This window comes from Rhinatrema bivittatum, chromosome 8, assembly GCF_901001135.1.
Source record: "Rhinatrema bivittatum chromosome 8, aRhiBiv1.1, whole genome shotgun sequence".
NCBI lineage: Eukaryota > Metazoa > Chordata > Amphibia > Gymnophiona > Rhinatrematidae > Rhinatrema > Rhinatrema bivittatum.
In genome coordinates this window covers 199,100,793-199,118,998 of record NC_042622.1, presented here as the reverse complement: position 1 = coordinate 199,118,998, position 18,206 = coordinate 199,100,793, and the positions used below count along the sequence as shown (strand labels likewise).

At 47.0% G+C, this 18,206-nt stretch overlaps 1 protein-coding gene across 1 annotated transcript in view; it reads left to right on the top strand.

Annotated features, from left to right (window-relative positions):
• Window positions 1-18,206, top strand: part of RAP1GAP2 (RAP1 GTPase activating protein 2) — a 293,482-nt gene that overhangs the window by 54,025 nt on the left and 221,251 nt on the right. The window contains exon 2 of the mRNA XM_029613184.1: window positions 15,746-15,830. Within this exon, the coding sequence (XP_029469044.1) occupies window positions 15,746-15,830 (85 nt within the window). The remainder of the gene's footprint in view (window positions 1-15,745; window positions 15,831-18,206) is intronic.

Sequence of the window (18,206 nt, the reverse complement as noted above, 5' to 3'; positions counted from 1 at the left end):
AAACCAAATGGCTCCCTCCATGTCAGTCAGACTGTGGAAGGTAATTTCGTAACATCGTGGATAACATATGCAGCAAATACCAGTATAAGTCCGCTTTAAAAATTATAAACACGCCCAAAATTACAGCTGCATGAAGTTTTGCTGAGAGAGTTTGTGTTTACTTTATAAAATCAAAAGGTGTGCGCACAAGTCCCATCCCCACCCAGACTCCATCCCTGGGAATGCCTCTCCTCTATGCATGCAAAGGTACACGCTTATGGCGTGCGTGCACATAACCTTCCACGCCCATCGGTCTCACCGTTTTCTAAAGGGTCATGTATGCAGGTAAAGTTCTACTTTAGCCGCAGAAGTCCCTTTGAAAATTACCCTCTGAAAGTCTTGCAAAGTGATAACATGGAAAATAATTTTAATTTTTTTTAGTTAGGTTGCTAATGCCTCTTTTTTTTTCCAGACTGTGTGAATGGCTCCTCTCCTAGAGAGGGTTAACTTTTATAACAGCCCCATAAGTTTGCTTTGAAAATCCACTGGTAATTGGTTGAATTATGCGCACAAATTACCTTACGCGACATTACCCTTGCTCCAAGCAGGGCATAACTGATGCACTGAGCCAAGATCAATTTAGGGGACGCCATTTAGGAAATTACCCTCTAAGGGGCTTATAAAAAAAAAAAAAAAAAAAGCCCTGAGCTGCTCTAAATTTAGGTCCAAAGTTAGGGCCCTAAGTTTCCAGCTGAAAATTCACATAGATATAGGAGACCAAGATGTAGGCCTACTATTCATTTTCCTAGATTTAGAACCCTAACCAGGTCATTCAGCAAGCTGCAATGTGACCTTATTGCGTGCGTCAGGGCCTTATAGTGTGCGATACCAGTCGCATCGCGGCAGTACTATTCAAATTAAGGGAGGGGGTGGAGTTATGTCCCGGCAGCACTGCGGGCGATAAATGATTTTCACATTATCGCTGGCAGCACCGTGGGGAAACAGCACCACCTTTTCCCCTGGCGCTATGGGGGGGGGCTATAGTCAGCGGCGCCACCACACCACGGCAGGTGAAACCGCACCTCTGCAATGCGGCTGGCTGCCCACTATCGCCACCCCCCGCCCCTTTTTTATTCTAGGGCCTAAATTAGATGCCCTGGTTCTGAAAATCAGTGCCGAGCTCTGTAGCTAAATTCAGGATCTTTTTTCCTGTCTGAAATTCCTGAATTAGCAGAAGAGCCATTTGGGTGGGAATGCCAGTGGCTTCTTTCCCTGGTGCAGTCAGTTTTCTGTTGCAGGAAGCAGGATGCTGTGACACATCTTCACACCATTAAATGTTTTCTTTCACGTTGATGCTCCTTGGCTGGGTCAGACATTACTTCAGCGTTTGTGTGTGTGTGTGCCCTGCTTTCCTCACTCAAACATTTCTCCCAATGTTATCTATGTTTACCAATAACTACTAGTTAAATTTTATATTTAGCCTCGTTTCTAATATTTGCAGTTTTATTCACTGTCTTCTTATAAGTTCTATGTAAGGCTCATGCCCCAGAAGCACTCTGCCTCTTTTTCTCTTCTCCCCTCCTCCATCCTCCAGGCTGATCCTTCACCTGCCACCACTGACAGAAGCCTCCTTCCTCCTGCTCAGCATTCCTGAGTCTCCAGCTTGCAGATGTCATATGGAAGGGTGCGAAAGGAAGCAAGCAGTGGCGCCTTGTCGAGCATGGCGCCCTGTGTGGCTGCGCAGGTCACACATCCCAAAAGCTGGCCCTGCTGGCAGCTAAGATTTAATGCTAAAAAAAAAGCAGTGTCATGCATTTGGCCTGCAAATTACCCAGGGAAACAGCATAATGTAGGGCTTGAAATTCTTGTACGCATGAAATGAGCGGGATCTCGTAATAATCACATCTGATGATCTTAAGGTAGTCTTTATTCTAAAGCATATGGAATCAGACTTAAATATCTAGACGTATACACCCTAGAGGAAAGGCAGGACTGGAGAGATATGACAGACATTATAAATACCTCCACTTTATAAATACACAGGACGCAGGCCTCTTTCAGTGCAACAGAGAGGCTCTGGAACAAAGAGTCATGGTATGAGGGTAAGACGAGGTAGATTCATGAGTGAAATAAGGAAATATTTCTTTACAGAAAGGGTGGTGGTAGATGCATGGAACAGCCTTCCAGAGGAGGCGATAGTGATCAGGACCGTATCTGAATACAAGAAAGCAAAGGACAAGCCCAGGGGATCTCTGGGGGAATGTTAAGGATGGCAGAGTTGAACAATTGGTGTGAATGGGCAGACAAGATAAGCTGTGGCCTTTGTGTGCTGTCACGTTTCTATGCCTCTACGTTTAGAAGAGAAAGAACTTTTAATTTTGTAAAGTTATGGCTACACCGACACTTTTCCGTGAATCTGAAACAATGGTTAGGCACAATAAAGATGCAAACAGAATATAAGCGTCAGAAATTCAGTTTTAAGATTGGTTAAAGAATGTAATAGACAAGTTTAGGATTATGAATTAAGATGTTGTTTATTTATTAATTATTTATTAATTGTTATTGCATTTATTTTCATTTATTAATTGTTATTTATTAATTGTTAGCATTGTTATATATATATATTTTCTCTGTTTCTTGGATTAACTATGTTCATTGTAAACCGCTAACTTGAAGCGATAGTTACTGTTCATTGTAAACCGGGGTGATATGTATATTATACAGGAACCTCCGGTATATAAATCCTTAAATAAATAAATAAATAAAAATGTAAGGAAAGAACCGCTCTGATCTGGACACAGGCATGGGGACTCACTGGGAGCGGCATGGACTATGCCAAGTCCATGACCTCCTGAGCTCCTTCCCTCACAGGAGGAAAAACATTTTTTTTCAAAGGCTCTAAGGGTTTCTCCTCACTGGGGCTCTTCTCATCAGCCTGGTCAACGACACAAAAACCTCACACAGACACCCCCCCCCCCCCAAAAAAAAAAAACTGCTCTTCAAAATAAAAATTCTTTATTAGCACTGATGGTGGACAAAGTCCTCAGATAGTCAATCAAAGTCCAAAAGCACCAAGACTAAATCTCTGTGTCTTTCTCAGTAGCAAAAGGCTGCAGGCTGGGAGGCAAGATTTCTGGGGCAGGGAGCCTCATCGCTTAATTAAGCCTCCCCAGGTATCTGTGTGGCTACAGCTCTCCTCCCGTCCGGAATTTCTCTCCCTTTTACACTCAGATGAGCCTCTGCCCGATCCCTTTAGAGTCAGAAACTCTGTAGGGCATTCCTCTGGCAGTTTCCCCTTGAACTCCTCAAAGGAAAATCCTCTTGCATCACTCTCCGGCCAATGCAGGAAGCTGTGTGTTAAAATACCGTGCTTGATTTCAGTGCACAGTTTTAACGCTCAGATGAAAAAATATATATTTTTTTTTATAACTCCCACTGCAGTATGTTAACGCACGTTCTGACTCAGGAAAGGGGGCGCAGCCCTGAAAGGCAGATCGCGGTCTGGCAGGCCGATGTAAGTGGTGTCAGTCGCCGCCGCTTAGCCAGATAAGTAAATACCGACTTATCCTGCTATCTGATGCTGGGCGCTGCTGCCACTTGGCCGGATAAGTAGCGGTGTCTGCCTCCACTTACATCTGCCTGCCGGATCAAGATTATCTTTCCACAGATTTTTCTTCTTGGCTATCACATTCAAATTGCCAGGAAATATATATAAAAAAAAAAAAAAAAGCTGCAAACAAATGTCCCTAACTACATTTTAACTTTTTAGATCTGGAATTAGCAGAGTAGCAACTATTTCTGGCACTAGGCCGATATGAAGTAATTTGCATGTCAGCCCTCTTTTTTTTTTTTTTTTAAAGAGAAGATTTTTTTATTTTTTTATTTTTTGCTAATGTATTGTCAGAGTACTGCAGAATGAAAAAATGTTAGAAATGATTACCTTCCTGTGGAATTTATTCAGGATATAATTGTGCACAACAGGTGAACCCTCAGAATAAAATAGATTATAATTATTAGGTCAATATTCATGTTTTTAATAATATAAGATTATGATTGCTATAAGCTGCGTACGGGCATAAGACTATGTATATAATTATAATATAGACACATTCACAAACAAGAGTAAACACAGACTCTCTCTCTCTCTCTCATATCTGGTTATCCATAGAAAGTATACAACCAACAACCTTAAGTTGTTAAAGATCAGGGATACGGCTCTAACTTAAGTCTTTCCAATTTTGTGGAACAGCCTGCTGAAAGAAATTAGATTGGAGGCTATGTAGTCGCCATTCAGAATAAGAAGTTAAGACACGGTTCGAATCTCTGGTGATTAGCTGTGTATGTCTGGGAGTCAGAGAATTAGGAAAGCAGAGAACCAGAGACCAGAAGGTCAAGGATATGGAGGCAATATAATTAGGCTGCACTCCTCTGCATGAAAAAAAACAAACTATCTGGCTAATTGCTGGTTGTTAATTTTTGAATGCTATGGGTTTTGCACTGACACATTTAAGTATTTTTTTTATTAGTTACTGTATATATATGTAGAGGTTTATAATCCAGTTAAATGGAAATCTTTAGGTTTCGCATGCACTGATTTGCACAGGCTTTTGGTTCGTATTAGAGGACTAGGAGAATTTTTAAATTTAAATTCTAAATGCAAACCTCCTGGGCTTTTAGGGAAGAGATTCTTATCGCCAAACGTTTTGGTGCTGTCTCCAAACTTTGACTTGTTAGTGCTCTGTTATGTGCATCCTTTCTCTTGCTTGAACAGTTGTGTATGATTCGGCTGGGTGGATGGAGAAAGGTTAAATGTGTGGAGGTTTGTGCCCGCAGCTTTAAAGGGCCAACTGCAGGAAGGGTTTGGAGGGTCAAGGCAGGACAGGCACAGCTGTGGACACAGCGTGGGGGAGTCTGGGCGCCTGCCGTACTGGGGAAATCTCGACGAGATTTGTTTTATTGTTTCTCTTACGATACAACGCAAGAAACCATGTTTGTTTTGTCCCTACGTTTTAGCGCGTGCTAAGTGGGTTTCGTTCTTTCTACAACAATTTACTGTGCACTGAGATGCTGAAAAGAAACAAAAACAATTAGTAAACGAAACAAAAGGTTTTACTACGCGCACATATGACTAATCCAAAGATCCACATGAACATTTGTGACTACAAAGGCTCCTCCTACAGAAGATTATAGATCTGTTTACACACAGAGTGTACTTACACAGAAACATGTAGTAGCCACATAGGATAGTTCTTTATTTGGTCCAATGGAAGGTATCAGAACCGGCAAAGAATCCACTTTTCTCTAGGATCAATGTGACTATTAGGACTTAGCACTCCATGGGGATTTGAGCAGTAGTTTACTTTGAGGTTAAACAGCAAACTGGGATGAGGCTGTTCAGTTTATTTTTCTGATTCAGACTCACTGAAAGAAGCAGAGCAATCTACAACCAAGGAAGCCTTTGAATCACACTGAACGTGGAAGCAGCAGAGCTAAGACACGTGGAAGCTGATGTTTTCTGTTTCTTGGCTCCTCTCCCCGACCACCAACAAAAGACAACAACAACTTTTGGCGTTATAAAAAGGCCACAGTTAATTAATTAATTAACTAACTAACTAACCTGAGCCCGTACAATACATTAACCATTTAACATATATATATAATCCCCCCCTCTGATCCATATCTTCATCCTTATCCACCTCAACCACCACGTCCCAGCGGTAAGGCATAAGGAATAATTCCCCCCCCCCCCTTCTTATCCCATCTCGTCCGGCCTTTAGCTTAGCCCCTTGCTCATTGGCCGCCCCATGTAGCAGTCCCCCCAGCTACACGGGACTCCCCCCCCCTCCCAATGTCCTTTCACAATGCCTTATAAACAAACACATTTTGGGCTCAGGTTTTCCACCACAAACAAGGATGATACAGTCACCCTTGTTCCCCCACTGTGGCCCTTCACACTGCACCAATCACTTTCTCCAGTCCCCCTTGCAAGTTGTTATTAAAGAGGTCTATCCTTACTTCTGACAGGTGCACCCCATCCCCTCGAAACATTCCTTTGTTCCCCTCCCACGACCACTCATGATGAACCCAAAAACCTACTTGCCTCTCAACCCACCGTCTCGTTTGCCTGTTTAATTTTTCCATCCCCCTTCTTCCAGATCAGTTCCTCTGTGAGTGTCCACTTAACCTCCACTTAACCTGGGGTGGTCCGACTTAATAGTTAATACTAGGCCAAAGCACCACGATTCATGATAAATCCTTTTGCATGTTAGCGATCAGTTCCCTACATGTACCCTTCCCTATGTCATTCCCTCCCAAATGCATCAATATTATGCCTAGGACCCCTAGGACCTCTACCCGCTCTTGCAAGAGAGACACAACCTCAGACCATGGCATTCCCCATTTACCCAACCCTTGAATCCTCCAACATAATCTATCCAAGTACCAGTGCTCCCCATAAGGTCTGTGAATTGTTCTCCACTGAGCCCAAAGTACGAAGGAATGGCCCACGACCCAAGCACATTCCCACTGACGATTCTCCCCCTTGCGCTCTGTAAAAGAAGAAAACAAAATCAACTCCACTGCTCCTCCCCTTTCTCCTTACTTCCGGACATAATATTGATATATTGCATGGCCCCAAACAAGGCCAGCGAAAAGACTGTCCGAAATAATAAAACTTCATACCTTGACCAGCACACCTTATCTAACTCTTCAGTGATGCTGATCAAGTCGTCATATCTGATCAGGCGCCGCTTATCCCCCCCCACCCCTTCGCTCCCTCTGCCAACCCCCCGTAACACGCTTTACCACGAAGCACACTGCCGGATTATCCCAACCCTTTAATCTTTGCAAAATTGAAAATCCAACTGAGACCGAACCGATGACCATGAAAAGCCTTGGCTCTTTGCCCATGATATTTATTTAACCACTGATTGGTCCCGCACCAGTTCTCCTCACCAACCCTTCTCGCTCAAAAACGAGTCACAACATCGCATCCTGCCACATAAGCTGTCCATGTAGCCAGAGCCACCGAGTTCTTGATCATTTGCCATTCTTCCACAGACCAAGCCTCCATAGTCGATCTTGAAAATGCTCTGCCCTCAAACTTGCTTTCAGTGCCAACTCCAAATACGGTCCACTTGAAACGAGATAATGCCTCGGCGATTACATTCTGTATGCCCGGCACATGCCTCACCCTGATAGTAACATTCAATTTCAAACATAAACCAACAAGCTCGCACAACAATGCGGCCACCGTTAAACACTTCGCTCCCAACTGGTTGATAAAGTGATGCCCAGCTCGAATCCCCATTGTGAATGCCGACAACCTTCTAATAAACGCTCTTCCTACTGGGATGACCCTGCACGCGAAATTCAAAGAACCGATTAGGGACTGCATCCGTCGCAACGACACTTTATTCACTTGTTTTACCCTCCCCACCAATTCCCTCAGTTTCTGAACTTCGCCCCCGTCAAGCGCGACACCATCTTTTCGAGTCAAGTTCGATACCCAAGAAGTCAACCGCGTAGACGGTCCTTTGTCTTGTCCTGAGCAATTGGCACCCCCAATCTCTTCGCCACCTCCAAAACTCTTGTAACTGCTCCTGACAACAAAGCAACTGTCCCGGCCCTACAAACAGAAAATAGCCCAAGTACTTGTAAATCTGTATGCCGCTCTGTCACCCATTGAATGAAGGAACCAAATGCCTCAAAGTACATGTAGTACATGGCACAACCCATGGGTAGACACCTATCCACGTAATATTCCCGTCAAACATAAAGTCCAACAGCAGCACACTTTAAGAACATAAGAGCATGCCATACTGGGTCAGACCAAGGGTCCATCAAGCCCAGCATCCTGTTTCCAACAGTGGCCAATCCAGGCCATAAGAACCTGGCAAGTACCCAAAAACTAAGTCTATTCCATGTTACAGTTGCTAGTAATAGCAGTGGCTATTTTCTAAGTCAACTTAATAGCAGGTAATGGACTTCTCCTCCAAGAACTTATCCAATCCTTTTTTAAACACAGTTTATCCAATAAACACAGTTTATCCAATCCTTTTTTAAACACAGTTTAAACACAAATTCCAGAGTTTAATTGTGGGTGTTTCGGCCATAGCCTAAAAGCGGGCTTGATATCCGCTTTGGCAAGTAAAGCTCCCCTACCCGCCCCACGCACCAGTTCTAATAACACATCAAATGATGTGAATCGAACTGAACATACGCTGTTGGGGATAAAATCGTTCACCGACAATCCCCTGGGATAGGAAAGGTTCAAGATCAGTCTATACTTAACTACTAGTGGAGAAAGGAGCATTTGATTGAAAGGAGGAACATCAAACAGCTCCACAACTCTCCCCAACTGAATATCTGCTCCCAATTTATTCCTAGCCACCTCCCTCAATCTACTCGCCGACCTAGCGGTCCTTGCCCTCCTTCCCGAAACCTATCCCTAATAATGCCGCTGCCTCCTTATCTGGATACCCCACTAATTCCTTGCTTAACTCCCTGAACATGATGGAAGAAAACACTTTTTTTTTTATGCTGGTTTTTAATCCCCTTCCGACTAGCCCCGCCCTGTCCGTGTGAGCATTTACTGTTTGGGCAATCCTCCTCATGATCCGCACGCGTGTCTGAACTTACAGTTCGGGAACAAGCATGTGCCCTTATTAAAACGCCAGCCGACATCGGATCCTCCTCCCGCCCCTTTGCTACCCACTCCGGCTTTACTGTTGTTACCTGGCCCACGAAAGGACCCCAACCCTCCGCTGCCTGCTCCCACGATTGCCTACCCTGATTGTCCCGCGCTGCTCCCGGACCCCCCCTTATGTGTTTTCTGCACTCTTGTGCATCATTTGAGTGAGCCAAACATTGATATCCTAAGTGCACCATGACATGAACCTATGTCCTCCCAATTTTCCTTGGAACTTCTCATCATAGTTGAGCCAAGCCCAACCTTCGTATTCCCGAAATGCCCATAGTATGCTATCGGCATACGCTAACAAAGGCCCATAGTGTACTGGCTCTTAGTGTCTCACCACACTTGCCATCCTTAAAAACCCTCTCACCCAGTTAAGAATATTTTTGGAAACTTTGGTCCTCTTGATCCTTTCTTATCCTTCTTTTTTTTCCCCTTTTTTAATTTTTTGGCCTTCCCTTCTCCCCTTCTGCCTTTCAATAAGCGAAATACACTCGCATATCTCCGTTTACCAATTCACTTTCATAACTTCCTCGGCCCCCTTCCCACAGCTCTGACAAGGATGCCAATTCTGGGTGCCCCATATCCTGCCTCGGCCCTAACCCCGCCCCTCTCCGTCAACCGGCATCAGAGTCACTGGAAGATGAACTCGAAGACGCCGCCGAACTGGAATCTGAATCTGAGCTTGATTGCCTATCCCTTTATTTCCTCTACCTATCTTTCCCCCCTCGCCTCTGATCGCCCTCATCATTAAACTCACCTGCTCTTGCGCCTTTGCCACTGGTAGATCTCCACACCATGTCTTCATCCGTTCCCGATATCCCGCTCCTGCCCCTGCCTTCTGTTGGATGCCAGTCTTCGCGTTCCATCCTGGCTTCCGGAATGTATGTGCCCGTAAACACTGTGCCCTCCAGGTCTGCGAAAACAGGAACACCAGCAGCAGCACTGCTCTTTTGCCAATAGCCCTGCCCTTCTCTGTCCCTCTGGCTTTCTTAAACCTCCCTCGCTGAACTTCCCCCATCTGCCTGCTAGAACCTTCTGCCTCCAAATCTCTGGAGATACGCCAGAGGATATACGCCACCTATATTCTCTGCTGTATCTCCAACCACATCAGGTATCCTTTCGCCTTACTCCAACCCCAAAACCTTCATATCCCGACATGACCTGCCAAGGTCTGCCATCCTGCATACCTGCTTCCATGCCTTTCTGTCCTGCGACTAGCCTCCGCCTGTCTGGTCACCTCACTCCTCTTCACTCCCCTCATGGTTCCGCTGCCGCTCTTCGTAGCTTCCCTCGCCACCATTGGAAGGCTTTGCCCTGTCATACTGGATCCTTCAGTGTTTTTCTTTATCTCCTTCCTCTTGTTTCTGGCATCACACGCCGGGCTGCCTTTTTACCCTGGACCTTACTGCAGCGTAACACCCTCTACTCCGTACTGCGTTGCCCTAACCTCTGCTGCCCCATAACCTCCCCCACTGAGGACAACTCGGCCAACTGGGGCTTTTTCCTTGCTTCTGCTCCTTACAGCTGCACCTTTTTTTTTTTTTTACCCCACTAGCAGCCCGCAAAGAATGAGGAACTGCTGGCAGAGGAGGGGGATGCCCACCCGGCGAGGGAACTGAAGGAAACGAAAACTCCTCACCCGCCATCAAAGAATTAACCTGGCAGACCCCCACTGAACTGGAGAAGGGGGGGGGGACGTCCCAGCCTTCACGGGGCTGCATCTCCCGCCAAAGGAGGGAGACAGGGGCAAGCAGGGGGGGGGTCCCAAAATGGCAGGGGCAGGAACCGCACTCGAAATCGCTGATGCCCGCATCACCATGGGGTCAGAGGCCCAACGGGGCCCTCCCGTTCCCTACCTCAGCGCTGCATCCGGACTCTCACTCCCAGGACTTAATGTATCAAACGTTTATATACATTTTCCTTTTTTTTTTTTGTTTTTTTTTTTTAAACTAAACTACACTGCCGCCTTTTCTTCTTTATTTATTTGAAAACTACCGTGACGATCAGCCGACACAGCCTTCTCCTCAGCCTGCCGGGACCGTTTGCCTCAAGTCACCACGTCACCAGCAGGCTGAGGAAACCAGACCAATAGGGACTTCCCGCGCTCGATCCCACCCCCTCCCCCCAGCGACACGTCCGCTGCCACGCGCCCTCTCCCCTGGTTACACTCGGCGGCGCGGGACAAGCCCGCGCCACTGATCATTTCACCAGCACTAAGGGCTGTTAAATGGTGGCTTGTAGCTTGCTGATCAGGCACTGCTGGCTACTCTCTGTCAATGCAAAACCATGCACAGCTCAACACGTGACTGGACGCGCGTCCATAACCCCCGATTCAAAATGGGAGTTAGCACATCCAAACCTATCCAACTGAGTGCATAACTAATAGCGCTCATCACGTATAAATTCATGTTGATGAGGCTATTAGCTATTTCCCCCAATGCAAAAAAAAGTACACCTGTTGCACACAATTTTACCCTCAAAAATTAACGCCTGCCCCAGAGCAGGCGTTAATTCTTGAGGAGCCCAAACGTTTGCAGAAAATACTGGTTTTCTGTAGTTCCTCTGACTTAATATCACCAAGATATTAAGTCGGAAGAACCGAAAAAGGAGAACCCTTAAAAAAAAAAAAAAAAAGTGTGCCAGTGGTCAAGTTAGGAAAAGGGATGCTCAAGAAACGAGCATACATTTTCCTAACCCATGGCTGTTCACAGGTTAGGAAAAGGGACGCTTGTAAAATTGAACGTCTGTTTTCCTAACCCGCTGACAGCCTCCTCTCCCGGGCGCCCGCTGCTGAGGAGGCGCTAGGGACACACAGTTTCCCCTAGTGCCTCCTTTTTACCGCGGCAGCCCATTTAAATATTAAATCAGGTGCCTGGGAGAGGTGAATCATCGCGTGTTAAGAGAGCGGGTTCTCAATCATGAGTGCCCGTTTAATGCGCGCCAATATTGTATTGGCCTGTGTACCTTTTGATGTGGCTCCTTTCTCTGATGGGTTAGCTCCTTGCAGTATGTGGGGAATGAAACCTGGAGACTCTGAGCAGTCAATGGGGAAATGGACTGCAAAAACCGAGCTTCAACTGGAGCATTTGGGGCTGAAAATCAGGGCTGTAAATCTCAGGCTGAATGGTAGGGGTGTACTTAGAAATTTTTTTTTGTTTCTTTCTTTCTTTCTTTTCATTTACTTAAAGCAAGAAAAAAACCACAAAAAAGCTATAAATAAATGAAAAAGAAAACAAAAAATGTTGTCATTTGACCATCCTTGCCCTCCTCTAATCTGCCCCGGATCCTATCCTCCTTTCTTCATGTGACAGGCACAATCCCCAATCACTCCTGTCCTGCCAGTGCGGCTCTTGCAAATGGCGCCGGCAGACCTGATGCCAGTGCCATTGTTAATTCCTGACACATAAGAAAACGGCACTGGGTGAGGAGGTGGTGAATTAAAACAAAATGGGAAGTTTAGTTTAGTTAACCATGCCTGTGTTATTTCGAACAAATGCACAATACTGCTGACTCATCTCTAAAACAGAGGTAGGCAAACTACAGCTCTCATGTGTTGGAACCTGTGGGAGAGAGTGTTCCCGATTCCGGGGAGATGTGTGCCTTTGGACCACGACACGACTGCAAAGAGGAGCTCTGTGGAAGCGCCGCAGCAGACAAGATGTGTCCAAACATGGGAGGAGCAGACTGACCACCACCCTAACCTCTGCCGAACCTTCACGCACCGGTAGAGACCCAGCAACGCAATGCTGGTCTCTGGGGTAGCCCTCCGGCCACTCGATAGCCCTTTCGGACCTGCCACTAGGGAGCGGCAGATGCGGCAGGACGGACAGAGGTTGAGGACAGGCGATGCTACTGGAACTAGGTCAAAGACGAGACCTCTGACTTGGACTAGGCTTGAAGACTTGAACAAGGCGAGGACACTTGGAACTCAGACGAGACAAAGACGCTAGGACCTTGGAACTTGGAACTCAGACGAGACGAGGAGTCTTGGAACTTGGAACTCAGATGCGATGAGGACACTTGGAACTTGGAACTCAGACGAGATGAGGACATTTGAGACTTGGAGCTTGGAACTCAGATGAGACAAAAACACTTGGAAAGGCTCTCACGAATACTTGGAACTCAGAACTTGGATGGAACGAGACAAGGATTCTTGGAACTCTGATGGGACGAGACAAGGATACTTGGAAGGAGCAAGGACAAGGAATCAGGATACTCGGAGACTTAGACAGGCACTGCCCCTCAGGGCGCCCTACACAGCTGACGTGGGCTGGTCGCGGACCACCCTGTCCCATGGCGCACCCTACACAACCTGAAGAGGCTGATTGCGGACCACACGGAGAGTGGAACAAGCACAAGACTGAGGTTCAGGACAAAGGAGGAATCCGGGCAGTGCTCGAAGACAGGTCCTGCTGGAGGAGGACTCTAGCCACTGGAAACGGACACCGGATTGATACAGATTTACTCCCAGGAAATGGTCAGCTGGAGATGAGGTCCGGGGCGAGCAAAGCTGAACCCGGAGTTAGGAGCTGACGGTACTTCAGGATCAGGCTGGATGAAGGACATCAGGATTGAGACATGGAACTTGGAACTCAGAACATCAAAATCAAGGCTTGAAACTCAGGACACCAAGATCAGGACTTGGAACTCGGAGACTTGGAACATCAGGATCGGATACGAAAGGACACCGGTACCTTGGGACATCAAGACATCTGGACATCTAAGGTATCTGGACATCAGGAATCTCTAGAGAGGAGGACTACAAGGACATCTGGAACATGATGGATGAAGACATCAAAGGACAGAGACGTCTGGACATCCAAAGACAAGGGGACATCTGGACATCTGGAAACGTGGAGACATCAGGACATCTGGAGACAAGAGGATGGGATCCGTTGAGAGACCAGGACATGGAATGAAGATCAAGATGAAGGTTCAGGAACCATGGACGAAGACAAGGAGGACCAACAAGGAACAGAGTGCCTTGAAGAAGTGAAGAGGGATCACGGAGGACTCCTTGAATGAAGAGCTGAAACTGAAGATCCAGGAGAGGTCCGACTCCATGACCAACTCCTTGCGAAGAGGAACTGAAGGCTGAGCCTTTTTGTAGGGCTGAAGAGGAACGCCCAGGATGGCATCATAAGGAGGAGTCAGAAGGACTGGCCCTTTAAATCCTTTGGAGAGGCGCAGCCCCGCACATAAGGAGGCAGGACCAGGGACCGCAGTCATGCTGTAAGGAAGGAGCAGGCCTAAGGCATTGGAGGCGGCTCCTGTCGCAGAAAGGCTGAAGATGATGGCAGCTTCCTGCCGCAAGAAGAGGAGCTTCGTGGCGGCCTCCTGGCCATGGAAGGAACGAGGCTGGAGGCAGCCTCCAGGCCGTGGAAGAAAGAAGTGTCGGCAGCGGCCTAGCTGCAAGGAGCGCATCGGCGTCCAGGCCGCATGGAGGATGAACAGCAGTGGCCTTCAGGCCATGAAGGGAAGATGGTCAGTGGTGGCTCACCCGCCATGGAAATGATGGTGCTTGACGGCGGCCTCCAGGCTGTGAAGATGAGAGCGTCTCCCAGGCTGCAAGAGAAGAGCGTCGACGGCGGCCTCCGGGCCGCAGGAGGAGCAGTGGCAATATTGCGGGCGGCTGACCTGCTGCGGACTGCGGCGGCAGCGTTCATGGCGGTGTCGGCAGAGGCAGCGGTGGCCTCCGGGCCCCGCTGCAAGGTAAGAGGCTGCTCGAGGCTAGGCCCGCGGGCAGCATCGCAACATCATGGACATCAATCCGTGCGGTTTTCAGGATGTGCACCATGAATATGCATGATCTATTTCCATACAGTGGAGGCAGTCTATGTAAATTTATCTTGTGCATATTCATGATGCAGATGCTAAAAACCATAGACCCGGGCATGGAAAAAAATTGCTTTGTTTCAGTTTTTCATTGTTTATATTTCACTTTTCTATGTATGTGTTTTTTTTCTTTCATTTTAATGAGTGTTACATTTTTATCAATTGCAGATACTTCAGCAAATTTTTGCAAATATTGTGTGCTGAAGCAGCAAAAGATATTTTGTTAGGTTTTCTTTCGTGTTGTTTTGGATGGGAAGTGATACAGGAAGAGAATTACAGATATCGTTGATGTTTTCCTGCCGTTTAAAAACGCCAGCGCATCCCTGGAAAACCAGACTGGCCAGGCGGTCCCTGAGGACAAGCCACTGCAGCTGCATCCCTTAATGCAATTGCCGGCACAATAAACCCTTGAAAGTTCTGGGGAGGGGAACGTTGGCAGAAAAACAGAGGGGTGTTAAGTTTCCTACTGCAACTTGCATGATTTCCAGGCAGTTCCAGGGGCAATAACCTCCCTGCGCCCCTCACAGCCCACACTCATTTTATTATAAAAGAATGCCTGCCTGTTCCTTTTCTCCCATTCTCCGTTTGGATGAAACAAAAGCTGCATGGAATATACGATTTACTAGCTCTGGTTATTATTGTCAGTTTTCTTCCATATTGAGCACATGGTGCATAATCTTTCGGGTGATTGAGAGAACAACCTGAACAAACAATGCTCAGTCACCGCCTTTTGCCAGATGGAAAAGGAGAGAGAGAGATGGGGGGGGAAAAAATTGTCGCTATGGTGTTGTCATAGAAACACAACTCTCTTTATCTGTCTCCCAGTCATCCTGGCTGTGTGAATTACCTGAGCTAAGCTTTACCTGCAGCATGCACAATAGGTAAGGCAAGCACTTTGCTTTCTACCAAATTCCTTTATTCAGCAGTAGCAGGGCCAAGGCACTGTCCGCTTTTCATGCACAATATGTTGAGAAGGTCTGTTTTTTTGGGGGGGGAGGAAGGGACTAGCACCTTGTTCATATAGAGGCATGCATACTGTGTGTATATGTGAAGACCATCGCTTCAGATGTGCTATTGCACATCTGTCTTCAAAAGTCCCCGACTTAATAATGTTGAGGGAAGCCTCCTCCGATCCCTCTCTGGCAAGAGCTAAGGCAGGCTTCCAAGAAAATTCGGTTGGTTTATTAAACAGTTGCTTATGTGGACCCCTCTTCTGCTTTTTTTTTTTTGCAGGAAACAGGAACTGGCGAACAGCACGGATGTGACCCTTCCTGAACGGCCTTCATCTCCTCCGCCCACCGCTTCTCCCACCATGAAGGTAAGCGAGGTCTCCCGACTACCATCATGTGAGAACTTGTTGCAGGCTAAGAGGCAGCTTGAATACTTTGAATTAAGTCTGAGGAAGGTTCTCCTTGAGCATTGCGTGTATCTCTGATTACTGGGGGCTACAGTTGCCACCTTGCCCCAGGTCAAATGGGCAGGCAGACCCAGTCCTGGTTTTGGCCCCATCGCATACTGGGGTTTCTAGCATTGAAATTTTCCCATTGATTCCTGGAACAAAATAGTTGCTGCACATTCGTGCATGCGATGGGGCAAAAATGTGGACTTTGATCAGCCCCTTTCGCCTGAGCCTGAGATGAGGTGCAAGCATGCCTGGATGCAAAGAAAGCTGTTCTTTTACTTCTTTTACAGTCAAGTGTTACAGTATCGGCTTCACAATACTTCTCCCACTGGGGAAGAAGCAACCAATTATATTTATTTATTTAAAAAAGCATTTATGAATCACTCTTCCTGATTAAAAATTGCTCAAAGCGATGTACAATCAATATCATAATACACATCAATTAAAACAAAACTAACACATAAAACAAAAATCTACACACACAATTTAAAATCTATACACATAATTAAAATGTTGAGTGTATCTGCTGTGTACCTCTCCTAATAACCTATTTTAGCCTCTTCTATACACTTTAGGCCTGGTTTTCTGTAACCACATCTTTCTAAAAGCTTTTATTGGTGGTTACTGCAGCTGCGATTTTGGATTCGATCTTTGCTCCCTCCCACTGGTTCACCGTTGAATTCGGCCTTTGAATTGTGGTGGTCCCAAGCCATGTAGCGTTTTTAAAAGCCAGCAAAAGATTTTTAAAAACACACCTCTGCGACTGGCAACCAATGCAAATTTACCAGCAGCGGGGAAGCCGAAACCCTGCTTGAGCAATCCAGTACCACCTGCACTGCTGCAGTTTGGACTATTTGCAGCTTTCTTATTACCTTTCTTGGTATTTCCAAGTTTATGGCATTTCAGTAGTCCAAATGTGATACTCCAAGGGCACAGGCTATCTTTTTTAATGCCCCAAAGCCAAGAAAGGCCGCAACTGCCTAATCCATTTTACTCTACAAAACGCTATTCTTGCTACTGTTCTGAGTGTGGGGATGTGGTCGCTTGCTCAAGAGAGTGAGCCCTTGGACCACGGCACAACCTCAAGGCGAGGCTCCAAGGTACGCACCGCGGGCGGTGAGCGTATCCAGGCATAGACAGGACTTTGAACGTAGCTTTCTCAGGCCTCTGCTGAACCTGCACGCACAGAGGGAGACTCAACAACGCAATGCTGGTCTCTGAGGAAACCCTCTGGCCACTTGATAGCCCTTTTGGACCTGGCGCTTGGGAATGGCTTGAGCGTCAGGACAGACGAAGGCTGAGGACACAAGACGTGGAACATGGACGAAGGCATTGGAAATGTGGAACATGGACAAAGTCACAGGTCGGGTTCATGTTCAAATGGGCTCTGCGCCACAGTGCGCTTTACACAGCCCGAGGACTGGTTGCAGACCACGTTGTCCCGCTGCGTGCCCTACACAAACCCGTAGGCTGGTCACAGACCACGCTGGGGGTGGGGAAAGCTTTGGACCAAGACTTGGATATGGACGAAAACCACGACATCCCTTGGAATGAGGAACATGGCTTGGAATGAGGAACAAGGTGATCTGCTAGCTAGACAAGCTCCATGGCACCGGAACGAGGAACATGACTAGGAACTTGGCTTGGAACCTGAAACTTGGAACTCTAAAACAAGGATGGACTCCGAGGACTTGACCCAGCGAGGACGGACTTGGAGACAGGCCTTGTGCCAGGAGGTGCCCTACACAACCCACCATAGGTTGTATAGAGCCTCCTGTGGTCACGGACCACAATGCTGGCACGCCTGGAGGAAGGACAAGAGAGGAGCTGGAAGGCAGGACTTGGAAATGAGGACTAGAACATCCGGAACTAGACTGAAGACTTGGACGAGGCAACATAATGATGAGAGAACCAGAAGACTTGGATGAAGTGGAAACTTGAACAAATCTGGGTGCAGGCTCCTCCCGCAGGTCGTAAAAAAAACCAAACCCCCAAAAAACCAGGAACACATATAGGCACCTCCTGCGGGTCATGGTGAAGAGAAAACCAGAGGTCCTGGAACAACTGCAGAAGTTGAAAAACCTGGGTACAGGCGCCTCCTGCAGGTTGTAAGAAAAAAGCCCCACAAGGACTCATGCAGGCCCCTCCTGTGGGTCATAAAAAAAAAGAATTCAAAACAGATGCAGGCACCTCTTGCCGATCGAAGAAGAAGTTAGGAAATCGATGGAGGCGACTCCTGCGGGTCGTAGAGGAAAAGAGTTCAGAAGCAGAGCAAGGCTTTTGTACACAGTT